General features: G+C 34.6%; 1 protein-coding gene across 1 annotated transcript in view; it reads right to left on the bottom strand.

Annotated features, from left to right (window-relative positions):
* ASCC3 (activating signal cointegrator 1 complex subunit 3) overlaps window positions 1-20760 on the bottom strand; it is a 334378-nt gene that overhangs the window by 261813 nt on the left and 51805 nt on the right. The window contains exons 7-9 of the mRNA XM_060167768.1: window positions 7481-7601; window positions 1394-1598; window positions 542-683 (exon numbers count right to left, since the gene is read on the bottom strand). Of these exons, the coding sequence (XP_060023751.1) occupies window positions 542-683; window positions 1394-1598; window positions 7481-7601 (468 nt within the window). The remainder of the gene's footprint in view (window positions 1-541; window positions 684-1393; window positions 1599-7480; window positions 7602-20760) is intronic.

The raw sequence follows: 20760 nt of genomic DNA, 5'->3' as shown, positions 1-20760 counted from the left end.
TTGGTAAAGATTCTTTAAGTAAAGAGAGAAAAAAGAACACTATTTGTTTTATGACATAGCACTGGTAAATAAATTTAGCTAATTTAAAGGAAAACAAGAAAAAACAAAACAAACAAAAAACCACACACACAAAGCATTCATGAATCAGATATCTCATATAACACACGAACCATATTATGTTGATGAATTTTAAGTGTACATTAATTAGATGGTATTCTTGAAGACAAATGTAGTCATGTAGCCAGGGAAAATGTGCAATACACAGTGTAAAGTTTAGGCAAAAAGTGATGCAACTACTAAAACTCAAAAACACAAGGTGCATAAATAATGAAAGGGAGGAGAACAAATACGTTTTGAAAACCTACCATGTGCTAAGAATTTTACGTAAACTGCACTATCTCATTTTCCTCAATATTTATAAATACAATTTAGCATAGAAGAGTCAACTAGTACTAGAATCACAAAAGAAACAGGGAAAATCAATGTGTCATTTCCTCAGAACAGACATGTTATCCAAAAGTGGTCATATACCAATGCATACCTTTGCACCAGCAATGAATGCAGATGTTCTCATGGCTTCAGCCTGGGAATCATAAACATGTGGATAACGTATTTTCTCAACATCCATGTCTCTCTGCCTGCTCAGAATTGGAACGTTTCTAGCGTTCATAAGTGCTTGCTCTCTGTAAATACAAAAATAATAGGCTAAATTTGTAATTTTTATCTTGCAAAGGAAAGCATATACTAAAACAAAGTCATTATAATAACTATTTCACGCAGGCTTCCACTATAAAAGTGAAGAAATTAAACTACACAAAGGAAGTAATTAGCAATCCTGAAATTTTCTGTGTAACCATATAAGCATCAACACATTTTCAGGTACTATTTTTAGATAACATCATCTGATAAGTTTGACTTAATGTTTTTTTATTTATAATTTTCTTTGTCACAATCCAAAGATATTTAACAAAGTGTAAAATCCTTTTTTTAAATGGGTTTCAATATTTAAACACCATGTATAATAATGCCTTTATTTCATTTTTCTCCTTTCTACTTCTTGATAACAAAATGGGAAAATGTATTCAATAAGGTAGGAAAGAAAAAAGTCTCAAAATAAATCTGTGTACGCTTCATAAAGTTTAACCTAGTGGTGTATGCACAGCACCAAAATCTCTCACCTATGCTGATGCAACCAAGAATATTCTAATTAAGCGGATCACTGATTTTTTATCCCAGAAAATTAGGTTTTCATACAACAAAATTCTATTCTTGTACGAAAACATGACTAGAAATAAGAATCATCTAATTTGTTAAAACTAAACTAAATAATGATAATGATACATTAAAGTAGCAATTACAACACAAGCATTTTTCAGCTTCTGGCTTTTATTACCTGTGTATCCGCAGTTCCTTAGGATCAAAGCACAGGAGTCCTTCTGCAATTTCTCCATCTTCTCCAGCCTTTTTTTCTCGTCTGGCAATTCTTTTCTCTTCCCGGCGATACTGTTTCATTAACTGCTTCTCTTGTTCAGACTGAATAGTGACTTGACAACCGTAATTAGGTTTAGCATTTTCTCCTAAAATTTTTTTGCAATTGTCTGCAAAGCAAATTTAAGATCATATTTTACAAGCTTAACCTTTAGGAAAACCATTGTTTTCCTTCTCACCAAAATATAAGATAGCACAATGCTCTAAGAATTCTTTTTTTTTTTAACTGACACATTCAATTATATGTTTTAAGGAGAGTTTTTCTAAATCACAATTTCTAAATGGTATACTGGTTTTGGAAAAGTCAGCAGATATTTTCTTCTTACAGACTAAATAGTTTAATGTTATAAATTCTTGGATATAACATCAGAAACCTAAAACTTCTATTTCACAATTTTGAAATCTGTTTATATAATTTCAATAAATATAATAATTATCAATACTAATTAGCATTTACTGTTAACATAATAATAAAATAAAGATATTCTTTACATATATGATACTTTTCCCTATGTAATAGGCCTTACTCTGTTAAATTGTCTATATGTCACTACTAATTTATACATGACATAAAACTAAAATACAGCTCAGGATATATTTAGAAGATGACTAAAGCAAATAAAGAAACAGTATGATCCACCTTTTCATGGAAATGCAGGTTTTTTAACCATTTTTTAAATTGAATTATAGTTAATTTACACTGTGTTAATTTCAGATGTACATCAAAGTGATTCAGCTACATATATATATATTCTTTTTCAAATTCTTTTCCATTTTAGGTTATTACAAGATAGTGAATATAGTTCCCTGTGCTATACAGTAGGTCCTTGTTATTTATCCATTTTATATATAGTAGTGTGTATATGTTAATCCCAAACTCCTAATTTATCTCCCTTCCCCATCCCCTTTGGTAAACATAAGTTTGTTTCTATGTGAGCCTACTTCTGTTTTACAAATAAGTTCATTTGTATCTCTTTTTTAGATTTCACATATAAGTGATATGATATTTGTCTTTCTCTGTCTGACTTACTTCATGTAATATAATAATCTCTAGGTCCACAAAATGTTCATTGCAGCTCTATTTACAATAGCTCAGAGATGGAAACAACCTACGTGTCCATCATCAGATGAATGGATAAAGAAGATGTGGCACATATATACAATGGAATATTACTCAGCCATAAAAAGAAACGAAATTAAGCTATTTGTAATGAGGTGGATAGACCTAGAGTCTGTCATACAGAGTGAAGTAAGTCAGAAAGAGAGAGACAAATACCGTATGCTAACACATATATATGGAATTTAAGAAAAAAAAAACTGTCATGAAGAACCTAGGGGTAAGACAGGAATAAAGACACAGACCTACTAGAGAATGGACTTGAGGATATGGGGAGGGGGAAGGGTAAGCTGTGACAAAGCGAGAGAGAGGCATGGACATATATACACTACCAGACGTAAGGTAGATAGCTAGTGGGAAGCAGCCGCATAGCACAGGGAGATCAGCTCGGTGTTTTGTGACCGCCCGGAGGGGTGGGATAGGGAGGGTGGGAGGGAGGGACACACAAGAGGGAAGAGATATGGGAATATGTATATGTATAACTGATTCACTTTGTTATAAAGCAGAAACTAACACACCATTGTAAAGCAATTATACTCCAATAGAGATGTTAAAAAAAATAAATAATCTCTAGGTCCATCCATGTTGAGGCAAATGGGATTATATCATTCTTTTCTAAAGTGGAGTAATATTCCATTGCATACATATACCACATCTTCTTTATCCACTCATTTGTCAATGGACACTTCGGTTGCTTCCATGTCTTGGCTATTGTAAATAGTGCTGCTATGAACACTGGGGTGCGTGTGTCCCTTCAAATTAGAGTTTTCTCCAGATATATGCCCAGGAGTGGGATTGCAGGATCATATGGTGAATCTATTTTCAGTTTAGTTTTTCTTTTCTTGTTTTTTGGTCACGCCATATAGTTTGTGGGATCTTAGTTCCCTGACCAGGGATCAAACACAGGCCCCTGCAGTGGAAGTGCAGAGTCCTAACCAGCAGACCACCAGGGAATTCCCTATTTTTAGTTTATTAAGGAACCTCCATATTAGTACATGACTCTTTTTGAATTATGGTTTTCTCAGAGTATATGCCCAGTAGTGGGATTGCTGGGTCATATGGTAGTTCTATTTTTAGTTTTTTAAGGAACCTCCACACTGTTCTCCATAGTGGCTGTCTCAATTTACATTCCCACCAAAGGCACAAGAGGGTTCACTTTTCTCCACATCCTCTCCAGAATTTATTATGTGTAGACTTTTTAACAATGGACATTCTGACTGGTGTGAGGTGATACCTCATTGTAGTTTTGATTTGGGAAATGCAGTTATTTTAAAAATGGAAGAAGTCTAGAACCACTAAGAGGAATCAGGTCAATCAAAGCTCAGTGTTTACAAGGTACAATTTAAACCTGTGGTTGGTCAACTCAATATACAGGAAAAATTTTCTTCCAACAGGATTACTTTCTGTGTTTAATTCAATCTTTCCAAGTAGTAGTATCTTGGCTCACTGCAGCCCCAGCCCTAAAAGAACTGATAGGAATGTCACTGAAAGCAAACCAAGTCAATACTGTTATTGTGTTAAGGACCTACTAGGTGCCAGGCACTGCTGCTAGGCTAGGAAGACAATGAAGAATGGAATTGGTCCATACTCTGAAGGAGCACAGTGCAAGTTATTTTATCAACTTCCAAGATCCAATACAGAACAAGGAAGGAATTAAGCTTAGCATCAAGAGGGGGAAATTAGCTTCCTAAGTCAAATCTTCACAATTCTCAGACATTTGTCACTATCTCATTACATGATTTTGAATAAGTCATTTTAACTCTCAATCACATGAAATAACCCCTCCGTATAATGGCTCTATAAGTCGCAAAAAGGAAAGTGAGAAATAAAGATTTATTACATCTCAAAATTATGAAATAAGATATAATCCCATCTATATTAGAACTACATTTTAGAGCTCAAAAGTATTTTTCTAAGTAAGTCTTATATGTTTTACTTTATAAATAAATCTTATATACTACTATAATGATTGAATTTATAACCAACTAACTCTCAGTGTTAGAGAAAGAAAGCAACATACTGGCATTTTCCAAATGTACTCTGAACTATGAAAAAAATTAACCTGCTTTCAAAGTCACACATTCAATGACAGAGATATTAAGCAGGATTTTTTAAAATGTGACTAATGCCATGTACTTATTACTATAAATGAATGTTAAATATTTTGTACGTGAAACTAAATACTTTGGGTGACATACTATATTTTATGCTAATGACATTAACATTTTAAACAAATGTGACAGTAACAAAATACTACTGGACACATTTGTGATCATCAAAATAAGGAAATTAAAATTATAAGAAGAAAATATGTCTACCTCATTGATAGCTTTATAAGGCCTCAATCAGAATATACTGAAATCCCCCATAAGATTGAACATAATAGGTGATTTTAAAAATCAAGTTATAAAGCACAAATGCTTAAGTGCATGATTCCCCTTGTTGGGTTCAGTTAACTGTAGAGATTGACAAGAAGAAATGAAACGAATAAGCTTAACAGCAATTCTAAAACAAAATTTTACTGAAGAACACGTAGAGCTTGTATCCTTTTAAAATGTTATTATGACAGAAAAAGTCTTGTATAACTACTCAAAACACTGTCATTTGACAGCATGAGCTAACTTAATTTTTATTTTATGATACATCTCGTACTAAACATTCTCTACAACCATCCCCAAAACAGAATTTAATTCACAACTATCCTCAATTTAGCAGTGAGTACACAATACCCACCCACTTCTCACCTACCTTACATTTCCCGGTTATAAGAACAGAGATAAAGTAGGGTGGATGTATATATATCTGGATAAAAGGATTCAAAGAAAATCAGTATGAAAGCTAGAAAATGCTAAATGGCAGGAAGCTGTTGCTCTCTAAGACCATGATTTTTTGGAACAGAGAAAAGAGCAGGATGCAGCTGTCTTACTAAGGTAGCTTAATAGAGAATACAAATACAATTTGGTATTTTTAAGAGAATTTTGAAGGATCGTTAACATAAAATTTATATCAAAAGATATAAATGGATGAGAACAGTGATAAAGTAACAGAGTCTAATGATTCTTTTCTTCAAGAATATTTCTTTCTCCCTCCCCCCCAAAATAAGGAAAATCATCTTTAATGAAGATACACAAAAAACCTAATATGCTCATTTGTCAGCTCTTCTTTTACCACAGTCCTTAGAAGAAGTTTGTTTAAATGCCCCCAATTTTCTATGGTATAATTATTATTCTTAAATAGTAGCAACATTAGTAACAATCTAGCATAGACTAAAAGAGTAAAAGCTGATTGAGAAGAGTAGAAAATATTTCAGGGCAGACTGATGGTTCAAATATTTTTTAATAATTCAAATTTAATATTTGGTTTTAGGTTAAAAAGTGTGTTGCTTCTTAAAGTTATCCTAGTAGAATAAAGTTTGTGTATAAATGTTAAACAAAAATGGACATAATGAAACTACAAAACATTAACTCATCATCCACAGCTTTCTTAAAAAAATATGTGAAGCTGAACTCATTTTGAACTTTTTGTTAATAAATTAGCACTAATAAAAGGTGGAATCAGTACGTATCAGCACTTAAAAGGCTGACAAAATGAACATCAAATCCTCAGAAATTACATCACGAGACCAGATATTTAAATTCATTCCTTTTCTTCTGGCAGATATACATTTTAAATGCTCCTAAGTTCTGCTGGCTTATTGCAATGTCTGATTAAGCACTGTTTAACAGGTGAAAGTCCTCTTACAGCAAGGTAGTTTATAAGTGTTCAATATACTTAAAGAACCAAGAGACTTGCAGAAAGACAAAGTGGCTAAACTCCAATCTTCAAAGTTTCTAGAAATCTCAAAGTAACTCCAAGGCAACTATCAGTAATCAAAGTGTAGGATAAAGAAAACCCATAAGAAATTTTGGATTTAAATTAAGGCTCTTTTTGTAATTTCCTTTCAGTGCCACACTCATAAGGAGAAGGTGACGTCACTTACATAAAAGAAGGGTAAATGTTGACTAGTTTGAAGAAGGGGGTCTAATTTCTTATGCCCATGCACTTTTTAAAAATTCCAAGCTATTTATAAAGCTGGCAAAGACATTTGGGTAAAGGTAAGAAACTCAGTTTTCCTACTTACCACCTAAAACCTGAGTTTGGCATCAGTTGTCTCATAGTAAGTCAGGCTTTTAAAAAAAAAAAAAAAATTTTAGCTTCCTTGACAACTCTTTCTAATTCTTCTGGGGTTTTCAAACATATGTAATACATAGCTATATGTATGTTCAACTTGCTGGGTGTGATAACTGTATTTCAGGTAAGCAGGAGACTCTTATTGTATGTTGAAATTTTATATCTGAAGTATTATAATGTCTGCAACTTTTAGTCATTGTTCAGCAAAAATTTTAAATGTGCATATGTGTGTGTCCATGTGTGCATACGCCTGTGTGTGTGTGTGTGTGTGTGTGTGTGTGTAGAGAATGATAATGGGGGGGTGGAAGCAAAATGTTAGTGATGGTGAATCTACATGAAGAGTACGTGAGTATTCATTACACTATCCTTGAACCACTACTAAGGTCTGAAAGTTTTCAAAATAAAAGTGGTTATAAATTATAACTCTACTTGACCCACTCTAAGCACTATATGTATTTCCTTAAAATTCTTTTTTGTCTTTCCAAATCTTCTGCTATACCTAAACATAAACAGAATCTCTGACATAATACCCTATTTAGGGCATTGACACGTTTCATAATCTGCCACACCTAAAATCTACTTAAGAGAATGGTATCAGTAAGCTACATAATCAACCAAAGAATATTAAAAGTATAATTGTATTAAATAGACTGCTAAACAATGAATTTTTCCTTTAAAATAGAATTACCACTGAACACTTCTTACCTTGAAGAGCTTGCAACTTATGATCATTTGAAGAATTAAGAAATCTGTCCACAATCGTAATTCTGTTCTGGAGGAGCTTCTCAATAAGTTCAAGTCCATCAGGTCCCAGCAGTTCAAACAGCTTATAAGAGGAAAATCAAAACAAACTGTTACCTCAAAATTAATTATTTTTTCAAGTTATTAACACCCTATTCAACACAGCTGTGAAGCTAAACTAACACAGAAGAAACTAAAAAGTATTTAGAAAACAATCATAAGAAAATAATAACTTAGGAAAGTTACATTGCTTCACATTGCTAAGGAGCTTTCGGCTTCCTAAGACTATCTGCAATTATATAATTAAAGAGCACGATCCAACTGTTAAAATAATTATGATTTATATATAAAACTCTAAATCACAGAATAAAAAATTCTGACACTTTTTTTTTTCTTGGTATAACCAAGTGAAATTCTAAAATTAATTTGCTTTTTAACATACCATTCTGCTTTTCCCAAATAGAGTGCAGAGTATCATTTTTCTTACAACTTACTAATAAGAGCTATCATTTTAGAGTTAAAAATCATTAGAATGTTTTAATAAATCATGACCTGCCAAATTTTTAGTGCTTAAAAAACAATTAATTGTATTTTTCTGTTAAAGTGTATTTTTATTATTTTATTATTGCTTAATTAGTATCAATAATTTTCAATGCTTAATATATGTGAAATCTGAAACACAGTACTGCAAGTGCTTTCTGTAACTTTATTAAAAGTTTTTATGCATATTCTACTCTCCTATGCAGAGTGATTGCCAAAGATTAAGTTGATTCCAGAGTCACAGAACCAGTTTTAGGATTCAGAGACTTTCAATTATATAACTGTATGAAACAACTGTGCCAGAAAGCCTTTAGATTTCCTCAAATATGGTTTGGGGGTATACATATATTTCCTGTCCAGAAATGTTATACTTTAATTCTACATGTGAAGATTTTATATTAAACAAATTCCAACTGTTCTTAGAGGATCCACACAAATAAAAATATCATTAAAAGTAGGAATTTTATGTTGAGTATATAATAAGGCATTAAATATTTAGTAAATATTTTCTTTTTGCTGTTCATTTTACTGACGCTATCTAAACAGAAGGCCACCTGTCTTCCACCCTGTCCCCAAATGTGGACAGGCCTTATCTTTGGGCAGAACATCAAGGAAAATACTGGTGATCCAATCACTCTCACTCTGGCTGATAGGGCAGTGATTCCACACAAGGAGAGGCAAGCCTAGAATTTAGGCTACAGCCTACCCCTTCCATCAAGTACTCAGATTCGAAAGCAGGGGTGTCACTCAGAAAGAAGCCTTCCATTGTCCCCACTCCTAGCTCCAGAGTTCTGCCTCAGAAATCTTGCCTGAGGGTAGAACCAAGCCATAAAACAGAAAGATCCCAATCTCTTCCAAAGAAATAGACCACATCTGCAACCAGGCCATGAAGTTGAAGCCAAAGGGCTATCTCAGAAAGAGCAGAGGTTGTGGTGAACCACAATTAGGAGAAGATTCACAGATTCAACAACTAAGTTACAAGAGAGAACTGAGGGGAGAGACAACTGGGACGACCCTCTTGGGGTGAGACTGTGTATCAACACTGACCTTTGGAATTACTCCTTCAAAGGGGTCACAAATTTACTGGATTAGTTTATGGAGGAATTTATGTCCCAGGGGCATTTTTGTAAACATCAGAATGGTCAGCTGGGAATTAGTAAAGATCACATGTGGGTTCAAGTCCCGATCTGAACAGCTGAATGGAGTCAGGGGAAGCGTAGAAAAGGGTTGTTTGTGCTAACACTACCTTCATCCCAAAGTGACTATGGGTATACTCACAGGTGCGGCTCCCTGGGGAACGACATCAGAAGCTCAACACTGTGGAGTGAGGGTAGAAGGAACTGTTTGCACTAAAATAATCCAGCAGGTCACTAAACAAATAAACAAGCAAATGACAGTAACAAGCCCTGGAGGTGGTAGACTAGATGAAATGGACAAATTCCTAGAAAGACACACGCTACCAAAAGTAACCCAAGACAGACAACCTGAATAGACCTAAAACAAGTGAAAGATTAAATTAATAATCAAAAAACATCCACAAAGAAAAGTCCAGGCAGGTCCAGATGGCTTCAATGATGAATTCTACAAAGCATTTTAAGTTAAAACCAATTCCTCACAAACATTTCCAAAAACAAGAGGAAAGAATATTTCACAACTCATTTTATGAGGTCAATATTACTCTGACCCCACAACCAGACAAATAAATACGTCATAAGAAAACTAAAGACCAGTACTTCTTAGGAATATGGACACAAAAATCCTCAGTGAAATACAAGCAAACCAGATCAAATCCAGCAATTTATAAAAAGAATTATATACCATGACAATGTGAAATTTATGTCAGGAATATCAGGTTAGTTCAACATAAGACAATCAATTTATATATTATAGCAACAGAATAAAAAGCAAAAATCACAAGATCAGCTCAACAGATGCAGAAGAACCATTTGATAAAACCCAACATCCTTTCATGGTAAAAACATTCAACAAGTTAGGACTAGAAAGGAACTTCTAATACCTGATAAACGGCATCTATGAAAATCCCACAGTTAACATCATACTTAATGGTGAAACACTGGATTAGTTTCCCACTAAGAACAGAAACAAGACAAAAAAATGTGCATTTGTGACTTCTACTGAACATTGTACTGGAGGTTCAAGTCAGGGTAATTAGGTAAGAAAAAAGAAATAAAAAGCAACCAGATTGAAAATTAAGAGGTAAAACTATTTCTATTTATAGATCACTATGATCTTCTATGTGGAAAATACTAAAGAATGTACTAAAATACTATTAGAACTAATAAATAAGTAAAGTTTTCAAAAAGTGAGCCAAGACCATTCAGTTAGGAAAGATCAGTCTTTTCAATATATGATGGGACAACTGGCTAGCCACATGAAATAAACTGAAGTTGGACCATTATACCATATACAAAAATTAAACCGAAATGGATCAGTGATCTATATTTAACATATAAACTTATAAAACTCTTTACAGAAGTAAGCTTAATGGGCTCAGATTTGGTAAGGGATTCTTAAATATGACATCAACAGCATGAGCAACAAAAGAAAACACAGATAATTTGGACTTCATCAAAATAAGAAACATCTGCTTCAAAGGACACCATCAAGAAAGTGAATAAAACAACTCACAGAATGGGAGAAAATATTTGCAAATCATATATCTGTTAAAGGACTTGTATCCAGAACACATAAAGAATTCTTACTAATAATAAAAAGACAACCAATGAAAAAAATGAGCAAAGGATCTGAATTTATCCAAGGAAAATATATAAATGGCCAATAAGCACGTGAAAAGATGCTCAACATCATTAGTCATCAAAGAAATGCAAAGAAGAACCACTGGAACAACTATTTTTTTAATGGAAAATAGTAAGTGTTGGCAAGGATGTGGAGAAAACTGGAATTCTCATACAGTGCAGGAATACAAAGTTGTGTAGCCATTGTGAAAAACAGTTTTCTGGTTCCTCAGTAAGTTAAACACAGAATTACAATATGACCCAGCAATTCCATTCCTAGGTATATACCCAGAAGAATTTAAAACATGTGTCCAAACAAAAACTTACACACAAACAGGGCTATTAACACAGCCAAAAGGTAGAAACAACCCAAATGTCCATCAACTCATGCATGGATAAACAAAATGTGGTATACATCCACAGCACAGAATATTACTAAGCCATAAAAATGAATGAAGTAGGGCTTCCCTGGTGGCATAGTGGTTGAGAATCCGCCTGCCAATGCAGGGGACACGGGCTCGAACCCTGGTCAGGGAAGATCCCACATGCCACGGAGCAACTAAGCCTGTACGCCACAACTACTGAGTCTGTGCTCTAGAGCCTGTGGGCCACAACTACTGAGCCCGTGTGCTGCAACTACTGAAGCCCGTGCACCTAGAGCCCATGCTCCACAGCAAGAGAAGCCAGAGCAATGAGAAGCCCACACACTGCAACAAAGAGTAGCCCCTGCCCGCCGCAACTAGAGAAAGCCCGCACGCAGCAACGAAGACCCAACACAGACAAAAATAAATAAATTAATTTATTTTTTAAAAAAAAGGAATGAAGTAGTGTACAACATGGATGAACCTTCAAAACATTTTGCTAAGTGAAAGAAGCCAGTCACAGAAGGCCACGCATTATGATTCCATTTATATGAAATGTCCTACATAAGGAAATTTCTAGAGACAGAAAGTAGGCTAGTGGTTGTTTAGGGCTTGGGGGTTGGGAGAAGGGGGCGGGGGAGTAGGGGAATACTAGCTAAAGGCTTAGGATTTCTTTTTGAGGTTTTGCAAATGCTCTAAAATTGACTGTGGTGATGGTTGCACATATCTATGAATACACTAAAAAACACTGCTTTATAACATTTTAAGTGGGTGAACTGTACGGTATGTGAACTATATATCAATGAAGCTATTTTTAAAAATTATGAACCAAAATGACTTAAGATATTAAAAGTAACCAATAAACTGTTGAGGGTTGAAAAATAAAGATTAAATACAATTTTCCTGATAAGCATTTTAAGTGAGTGTTTTGAATTGCTTTTAGACACAAGTCCCATGCTTAAGGTAAGGGTGATATTAAAGAATAAGCAAATTCAAAAAAGATAAATGTAATACATACCTACAAAGATACCTTCTCCCCTCATATTCCAAACAAATTGTAGTAGCAAATGCTCTCTACATACAGTATGAAATGTCTTTTATATGTTATCAACCTTCAAAGAACATGTTAATTCTTAAATTGAGACCATTTCCTCCATAAGAATGTGATTTATTGTGGCAGCTACCCTTGCATATTTGAAATATAATGTTGACATATGATAAATTAGAGATTCAGAAATTTTTAGTCCAACATAATTTTAGGAAACCACCAATGTATCTGGAAGATAACTTCTAGATAAAACATCTCAGATACAGAAACACAGCACAAAGACCATGTTATTTCTTAAAAATAATACACCTAAGACCTAGCAAAAGAGACAAGAAGCCTGTTTTGCTCTGAATAGCAGGACTTCCATAACCCAAAATAAAGAATCCCCAGCAGAATTCTGAGATCAGCTGCCATCAGATTTAAAGCAATCCCAAATTACGCTTTCCCTAACATTTGTCATTTTCATCTACACTGAGAGCAGGTGCAGTTCTCATTCAAGATTCGCACTACAAACTAATTTGGCACTGAGAGTGACTGTCTGTAAAGGTGCAACTGTCTGGATCATTGCTCTATACACTGATACAAGTTCCAGAAGCTATCAAATTGAAAAAAAAGGCAGGAAAATTTAGCTATGGGTAGAGAAACAGGCATCAACTACAGAGTTTAAAAAAACAAAAATGCAGCTCTCAAAACAATAAAAAGGCAAGTTTTACTACTCTGGCTATAAATTAAGGATATGAGATTCAAAGGAAACACAATAGGAATAGACAGGTAATATCCTTTTCCTGGTAGATTTTGCTAAAGCCATTATTATCTATTAAGGAACTTCTCAATAGACAAAGGTGCTCAGGGTTCTCATTGTTATTATAATTCCTTTTTCATTAAATTAAATTATCAAATTAAAGTAGTTCTTCATTAAAGTAAAAAAATTAACCAACAGACTATGTTCCTGAGATGCCACAAAAAAAAATTATTGCAGAACACGCCCAGACTACCTTTTAAACTTTTTTTTTTTTTTTAATTTTTTTGGCCACTCTGCACAGCATGTGGGATCTTAGTTCCTCGACCAGGGATCGAACCCAGTCCCTCTGCCTTGAAAGCACAGTCTTAACCACTGGACTACCAGGGAAGTCCCTGTACAGACTAACATTACTAATAAGCAGCATTACTTCCTTATTTCTTACACTTGTAACAGATGAATGTAGTTTGTGAATCTCTCAGGAAAGGTAAACACCACTTTCCACTGTATTCTGTGTTATATCATTTTTATTCCAATAGGAACGATGCTCTAGTGGATGCTATATCCCCAACACAGTGTCAAAATGAATCACACACATTACATCATCATAAAAGCAAAATATAAAGTAATGAAAACCTTTAAATAATATAACAGAAAATTATACTATAAATCTTAGGAAAATTGGTAACAAAAAGTTATAATGGGCCTAAATAAGAACTATAAATCTGTTCAAGAGCTGGGGTATGCAGATATGCTGAGGGTTTGTGAAACCACAGAATAAACATGACAAACACACTTGCATTACGGGTTTACTCAAAGATTTAGAGGCAAAACATTATTTCCAAGTAAAAGGCAATTCTGGTCATGTTAATGTCCTGTTTGAACCCTATTTCTCAGGTTAGTCAAAACATGTTGAACAAAGTATTTAATCACTAAAACAGGCTTTAACGATAATAAAATTCATATTTATAAAAGGTTTGTCAGTTCCATTCTGTTTCCATCTAGTCAATATTAAAGAATTCATAAAAAGTCAAAAATAAGTCCATCTGAAGTTCCGAAAAGACCTCTTTCAAAAGAGAGACCAGGGCTTCCCTGTTGGCGCAGTGGTTGAGAGTCTGCCTGCCGATGCAGGGGGCGTGGGTTCGTGCCCCGGTCCGGGAGGATCCCACGTGCCGCGGAGCGGCTGGGCCCGTGAGCCATGGCCGCTGAACCTGCGCGTCCGGAGCCTGTGCTCCACAACGGGAGAGGCCACAGCAGCGACAGGCCCGCGTACCGCAAAAAAAAAAAAAAAAAAAAAAGAGAGACCAACCATTCTCCCTAGCAAATAGTCAACGGGCATTCTGAAAAACAGCTAGTGATGCACGGTAGGCGTAATATCTTGATGTGAATGAGGTATCCTTTTGGACAATACAGTTAAGCAGAGTATGGAATTATTCTCAATATGGAGATCACCCACTAAAGTTGTTCTTTAAAGAGTGGTCATGGCTCTGTCCTGTTCAAAATTTTATCAATTATATATAAACTAGAAGATATTAAATTAAATTTGTTAAAGGTGTCAATTTAGTTCATGATAGAATCAAAATTTTAAAATTTTCTAAATAGTCTGATATAATCTGGCCAGACCTAAGGAGAAGCAATAGAGGTAAATATAAAACCCCACAATTAGGTTTAAAAAACTCATGTGTACTTGTACAAGATGGGGAAACCTTATCCCACAAATAAATTCCTAAGAAAAATCCTGAAAGGGTAGGGGGTTGGATATTTACAGGTTCAATATGAATAAATAATGTAATAAAGGCTAGGGAAAAATTTAATGTAGTAATAGCAACACTGTATCTCCAAAACCCCATTTAGCATCTCAAAGGATACTACACTGATTGAACCATATTTAGAGGGCTGAGTTCAATTCTAATCTATACTTTTTAAGAAGGTTACAATAAAAAACTAAAGAAAAGAACATGAAAAAGAAAGTAAAAATAAGATATCTATGCAAACTGTTACTATTATCCATTCTGTCTGAAGGATAGCAGATGTTACTATTATCCATTCTGTTTGAAGGATACTCATTCATAGATTTGATAAAGATAATGAATATTATTCTGGTCCCATCTTCCTGGATCGTCCTCCATGCATCACGCCACATGGCTAAATACCCCTTATTCTTCTTGAAACATACTTTTCCTCTGATATCCTTGACACACCATTCTTTTTTTTTAAGTAGTTTTATTTTATTTTATTGAAGTAGAGTTGATTTACTATGCTGTGCCAATCTCTGCTGTGCAGCAAAGTGACTCAGTTATACACATAGAGGCATTCTTTTTTAATATTCTTTTCCATTATGGTTTATCACAGGATATTGAGTATAGTTCCCTGTGCTAGACAGTAGGACCTTGTTGTTTATCCATTCTAAATGTAATAGTTTGCATCTACCAACCCCAAACTCGCAGTCTATCCCTCTCCCTCCCCTTCTCCTGCTTGTCAACCACAAGTCTGTTCTCTAGACATGCCATTCTTTTGATATGTATCCTCCCACTCTGGCTGGTACATTCCTATCTCTTCTTTAGGCTCCCTTTGACTATTAAATGTTGGAGTTCCTTAAGGTTTAATCCCAGGCTTTCTCTTCCACTCCATGTTCTCTCCTTAGCTGTTCACATGCAAGCCCTCAGCTCCCATTAGCAAGCATATACTGAAAACTCATAAAATAACACATCCTTCCCAGATCTCTACTCTGAGCTTCATTTAACAAATTGTCCAGTTATCATCTTCACTTGGAGATCTTAAGGCCTCTCACAATTCCACATATGTCCAAAACCATCTCTTGGTTTTCCACCCACTTCACTCTAAGTATTCTTTATTTCCATGAATGGCATTGCCATCCTTCCAGTTACACAAAAGCCTAAAATGCACCCTTACCACCTCTTTATGCATCGCACCCAATCCTACCCCGTCATCCACTTCACTCTTAAATTCTCTCGATCTCAACTACTAAACAGATTTCAAGCCTTTCTCCTTGTCTGTTTTAAGATCCCAAACAGTTATTGCCTGTACCATGCAAAGGGCTTCCTAAATAGTTTCTGCACATCTATCCAAAACACATTCCAGTCCATTCTCCACATAGCAATGACAGAAGATGTTAGGAAATGTAGGTCTGATCAACGTATGCTACCTTCCCTCCAACCCTTGCCAACAAACTTCCAATTGCTCTCCATTGTTCTCAAGATGAAGTACTGAATTGAACTGAACACAGAAGCAGAACCTCAAAACATCAAAAAGTGCTACACTAAGAGTCAAAAATACTGATGTATATTCAATTACATTACTCTGACTAGAAAGAATTTTAATATCATTAATAAAGTTAAATACTCTTTTTAAAACAGCATCCTTTTTAATTCTCCATTTCTATGTATGTTTTATAATGAGCGTAAGGTATCATAGCATAATTTAAAATTATACTGTATATCATATACAGTTTAAAATTAAATAACTGCATTTATATCAGGGATACATTATCAAACGTGGTTAGAAAGTATAATCAAAAAAGTTTGGAGACGAATGCTTTAAAGTATCATTCTGTTATGAAAGTTTTGCACAATGTAAGTTTTCTTATTTGGATATATCTTATAACCAATATTTATATTTAATATAATATTTTTTCTGAAAATGTTCTTACATGAATGGTGTTTCTGAAAATGGTCAGTAGAATTATAATATTATAATTTAAATTATAAAATTATAATTTAAATCACATAATTATAATTATATGTAAATTATAAATTAAATTATATTAAATAAATTATTTAATATATTAAATATTAAATTATATTTAATTTATAATTATAGAATGTAAGGAAATACAGATTAGGTACAATCCACTGATACCACTGCTACTCATATTTTCAAAACTTTTGTGTAAGTGCATTCTACATCAGCAACTCAGTTTTTACTTTATATTACCCCCTGTCAGTCAACTTAATTTAATAATTTACCAAGCTTATGAACACTAGTAACACACAGCAGTTTAGGTTAGGAGAAAGTCAGTCTGGGCTCAAATCATAAGCCTGCTGCTCATTGGCTTTAGGAGCTTAGACATCTGCTCTGAGCCTCCTTTTCTCATTTGTAAAGTGGGAATAAGGGTACATACATACCCTTCACAGGGTTGTGATGTGAACTAAATAATGTATGTAAATGTATATGACACAGTGCCTTGCATATAATAAGTAATTAACATTAGGTATTTAGTATTACCAAAATAAACGAATCATAATCAAATAAGGGAGTAAGAAAAGTACACAAAATAATTTGTATCACAGTGAAAATGATAACAAAACCTAATACTTGTACACTAGTTATGTCCCAGGCAAGTAACTAAGTGCTTTACGTCTAAAGCAAACATTTTCACAGTCTTCATCTGAAGAAATATTCAGTGAATCTTTGCTAAATATACATAATACTAATGCACTTATCATTTAAAAGCAATCATGATAGAATAATAATTCAAAGAAAATACTGCAAAAGTATGAATAATCAACTATCACTTGTCAGGAAATAAATGAACATACAACAAATATTAACACAAATATCTGACATGCATATTTACTTCAGCATTTTTTCTCAAGAAAGTGTGCTCATGATTGTAAATATGTGCATGCATATATTCTAACTCCAACTTCTGCTAGTAAAATTATTCTTGGTTCAATGGTGAAACTAAATACAATATATACTAGTGTTCTGTAAAAAGCAGCGATAGATTTGAAACCATTGCTTCAACTAAAACTTTAATCACTGGTTAGATCACAGCTTCCTTAACCTTCCTGACAACCACCAGTATGTCTCCTCCATTTCAGTCTGTTAAATAAAAGAACCAGATGAATCTCCCTCACAGCTTTCACATGCACCCATACATTGTAGAAACTACAATGGGGTAATCTCATCTAAGCTCAGTTTAGAAGGGACCTTGGAGGACATCTAAACAAAGCTCTCAAAAATCAATAATTACTGCCAAAGGAGTCCGAAAAACAGGACAGCTGAGAACACGGGCTTGGACTCAGAACTAAGTTTATCAATTTTGTCAATTCCTACTTATATGACTATGGGAACTTTCTTAAGTTCTCTGTGCCTCAGCTTTCCTTTCTGTTAAAAGAAATTAGCATGGTATCTGACAACAGGTGCTCTATACATATTTACTGCTGTTATTGACTTTTCTTTTTTTCCTGGCTAATGAACACCCAGCATACTTCCACCAGCAAGTAGAACACTTCATAAGGAAACTCATGCCACTGCTAGAGGATGCTTACAGTCAAAAAATCCTTCTGTACATTAAGCCCAATCAGACTCACTATAGCTTTCACCTAACACTGGCTGTGCCCTCTGGGGTTACAGAGAATGATCTTAATAATATTTCTACAAGACAGCCCTTCAAAAATTTAAAGATAAGGCCAAGTAAAGTATTAGGCACACTTCACTCGTAAGTTTTTTGCTTCCCAGGTAAAAATACATCAATTCCTTACTATTAGTCACATAACTTGGTTTCTTGATGATTCTTTATCCAGGTTCGTTTAGAAATCTACCTTTTACTGAGCCTTTTACTTTTAATGGCATCCAAAACTGAGCATAACATTTCAAATATAATTTGATTGGGGCAGATCACAGAGATTAAAACAACTCTGGACTAGATGTTAAACTTTTCTAAACACAGCTTAAATTGGTAACAATATCACACTATTGGCTCAAATTGAATGTGTAGCCAAGTAAAAGTATTTGGTTTTAGTTTTTTTCCACATAAATTCCTAGTAGGCAGATTCCCATATCCTGTACTTTATATAATAATTTTTAAGCCCAAAATTTCAAATAGATCTCTTATAATTTTCTTCTTTTTTTTGTTTTTTTTTTGTTTTAGTAGTCTTTAGAGAGCCTTTAAAATCTGGATTCTGGCAATCTATTATATCAGTAAACACTATCAGTGTTGAACCAGTCCAGAACACAAGTTCAATAACTGTGCCTTTATACAAATTACTGATTAAAGTACTGAGGACAGGACAAAAGTAAAAAACTACAAGATAAAGAATGGAGACCTGATTCCAAACTGGCAATGAACCAATATTTACAATAAGGTTTTTCAATCAACTATTAACTCCATTTAACTGTATTAATCACTGCTGACATTTCTCGATATATCTTGTCTAATTTAGATTCTTCAATATCTAGTATTGTAGCCACTAGTCACACAAGGCTATTTGTATGCCAAGTCATTACAATTAAACAAAATATGAAATACAATTCCTCAGTTACATTTAACCATGTTTCAAGAGATCAGCAGCCGCATGTGGCTAGTGACTACTGTGTTGAAGAGCAAACAAAATGTTTCAATCATCACAAAAAGACAGCACTGGTCTAGGAGATATTTTGATTGTACTGTAAAACACTGCTTAGATCTAGATAGAATATGTTTACACAGCAAAATCTATCTGTCTAGTTTATCACACTGACTATCAAATTAGGGTTTTTTTAAAAAGCTCATAGTTTACATTAGAGTTTATTTACTCTTTGTGCTGTATATTCTACAAGTTTTGGCAAATGTATGATGACCACAATGACATGTATCTATCATTACAGTATCATACAGAAGAGATTCACTGCCCTAAAAATCCCCTATGCTCCACCAATTCACCCCTTTCTCCCTTCTCCCCAACCCCTGGTAACCACTTATTTTTTGACTATCTCCAAAATTTTGCCTTTTACAGAATGTCACATAGATGGAATCATATAGTGTGTACCCATTTCAGATTGACTTCTTTCACTTAGCAATAATCATTTAAGGTTCTTCTAAGTTTTTTCATGGCTTGCTGGCTCATTTTCTTTTATCACTGAATACCACAGTTTATCCATTTCCCTACTGAAGAATATCTTGTTTGCTACTGACAGTTGTCTTTATTTTTTATTTCATTAAATTCAGTTTTTTACTCAAATTATCTCATCCATAAAAATATGCAAGCAAGTCCTATACAGAGAAATGAGGAAAGAATGTCACTAAATTTCACACTTTTCATTTTTTTTCTTTTCCAAATTTTCTACAATGAACACATACTATTTAATCAGAAGAGGTTTTATTTATTTATTTTTTAATATACAAACCAGGGCTTCCTTGGTGGTGCAGTGGTTAAGAATCCGCCTGCCAATGCTGGGGACATGGGTTCGAGCCCTGGTCCGGGAAGATCCCACATGCCAAGGAACAACTAAGCCTGTGCACCACAACTACTGAGCCTGCGCTCTAGAGCCTGCAAGCCGCAACTACTGAGCCCACGAGTCACAACTACTGAAGCCTGCACGCCTAGAGCCCATGCTCCTCAACAAGAGAAGCCACAGCAATGAGAAGCCTGCGCACCGCAACAAAACAGTAACCCCCGCTCGCCACAACTAGAGAAAGCCTGCGCACAGCAACGAAGACCCAATGCAGCCAAAAATAAATAAATATATTTATTTATTTTTAAAATAAATAAATAAATAAAAATAATACAAACCAGATTCTGATTTACCAATTTTGTGTGTGTGTGTGTGTGTGTGTGTGGTATGCGGGCCTCTCACTGTTGTGGCCTCTCTCATTGCGGAGCACAGGCTCCGGACGCGCAGGCTCAGTGGCCATGGCTCACGGGCCCAGCCGCTCCGTGGCATGTGGGATCTTCCCGGACCGGGGCACGAACCCATGTCCCCTGCATCGGCAGGCGGACTCTCAACCGCTGTGCCACTAGGGAAGCCCTGATTTACCAATTTTTTTAACTTTTTGTCCGCTAAGGACACAAAGC

This window comes from Lagenorhynchus albirostris, chromosome 12 (assembly GCF_949774975.1).
Source record: "Lagenorhynchus albirostris chromosome 12, mLagAlb1.1, whole genome shotgun sequence".
NCBI lineage: Eukaryota > Metazoa > Chordata > Mammalia > Artiodactyla > Delphinidae > Lagenorhynchus > Lagenorhynchus albirostris.
This window is presented reverse-complemented; position numbering and strand designations above follow the sequence as displayed.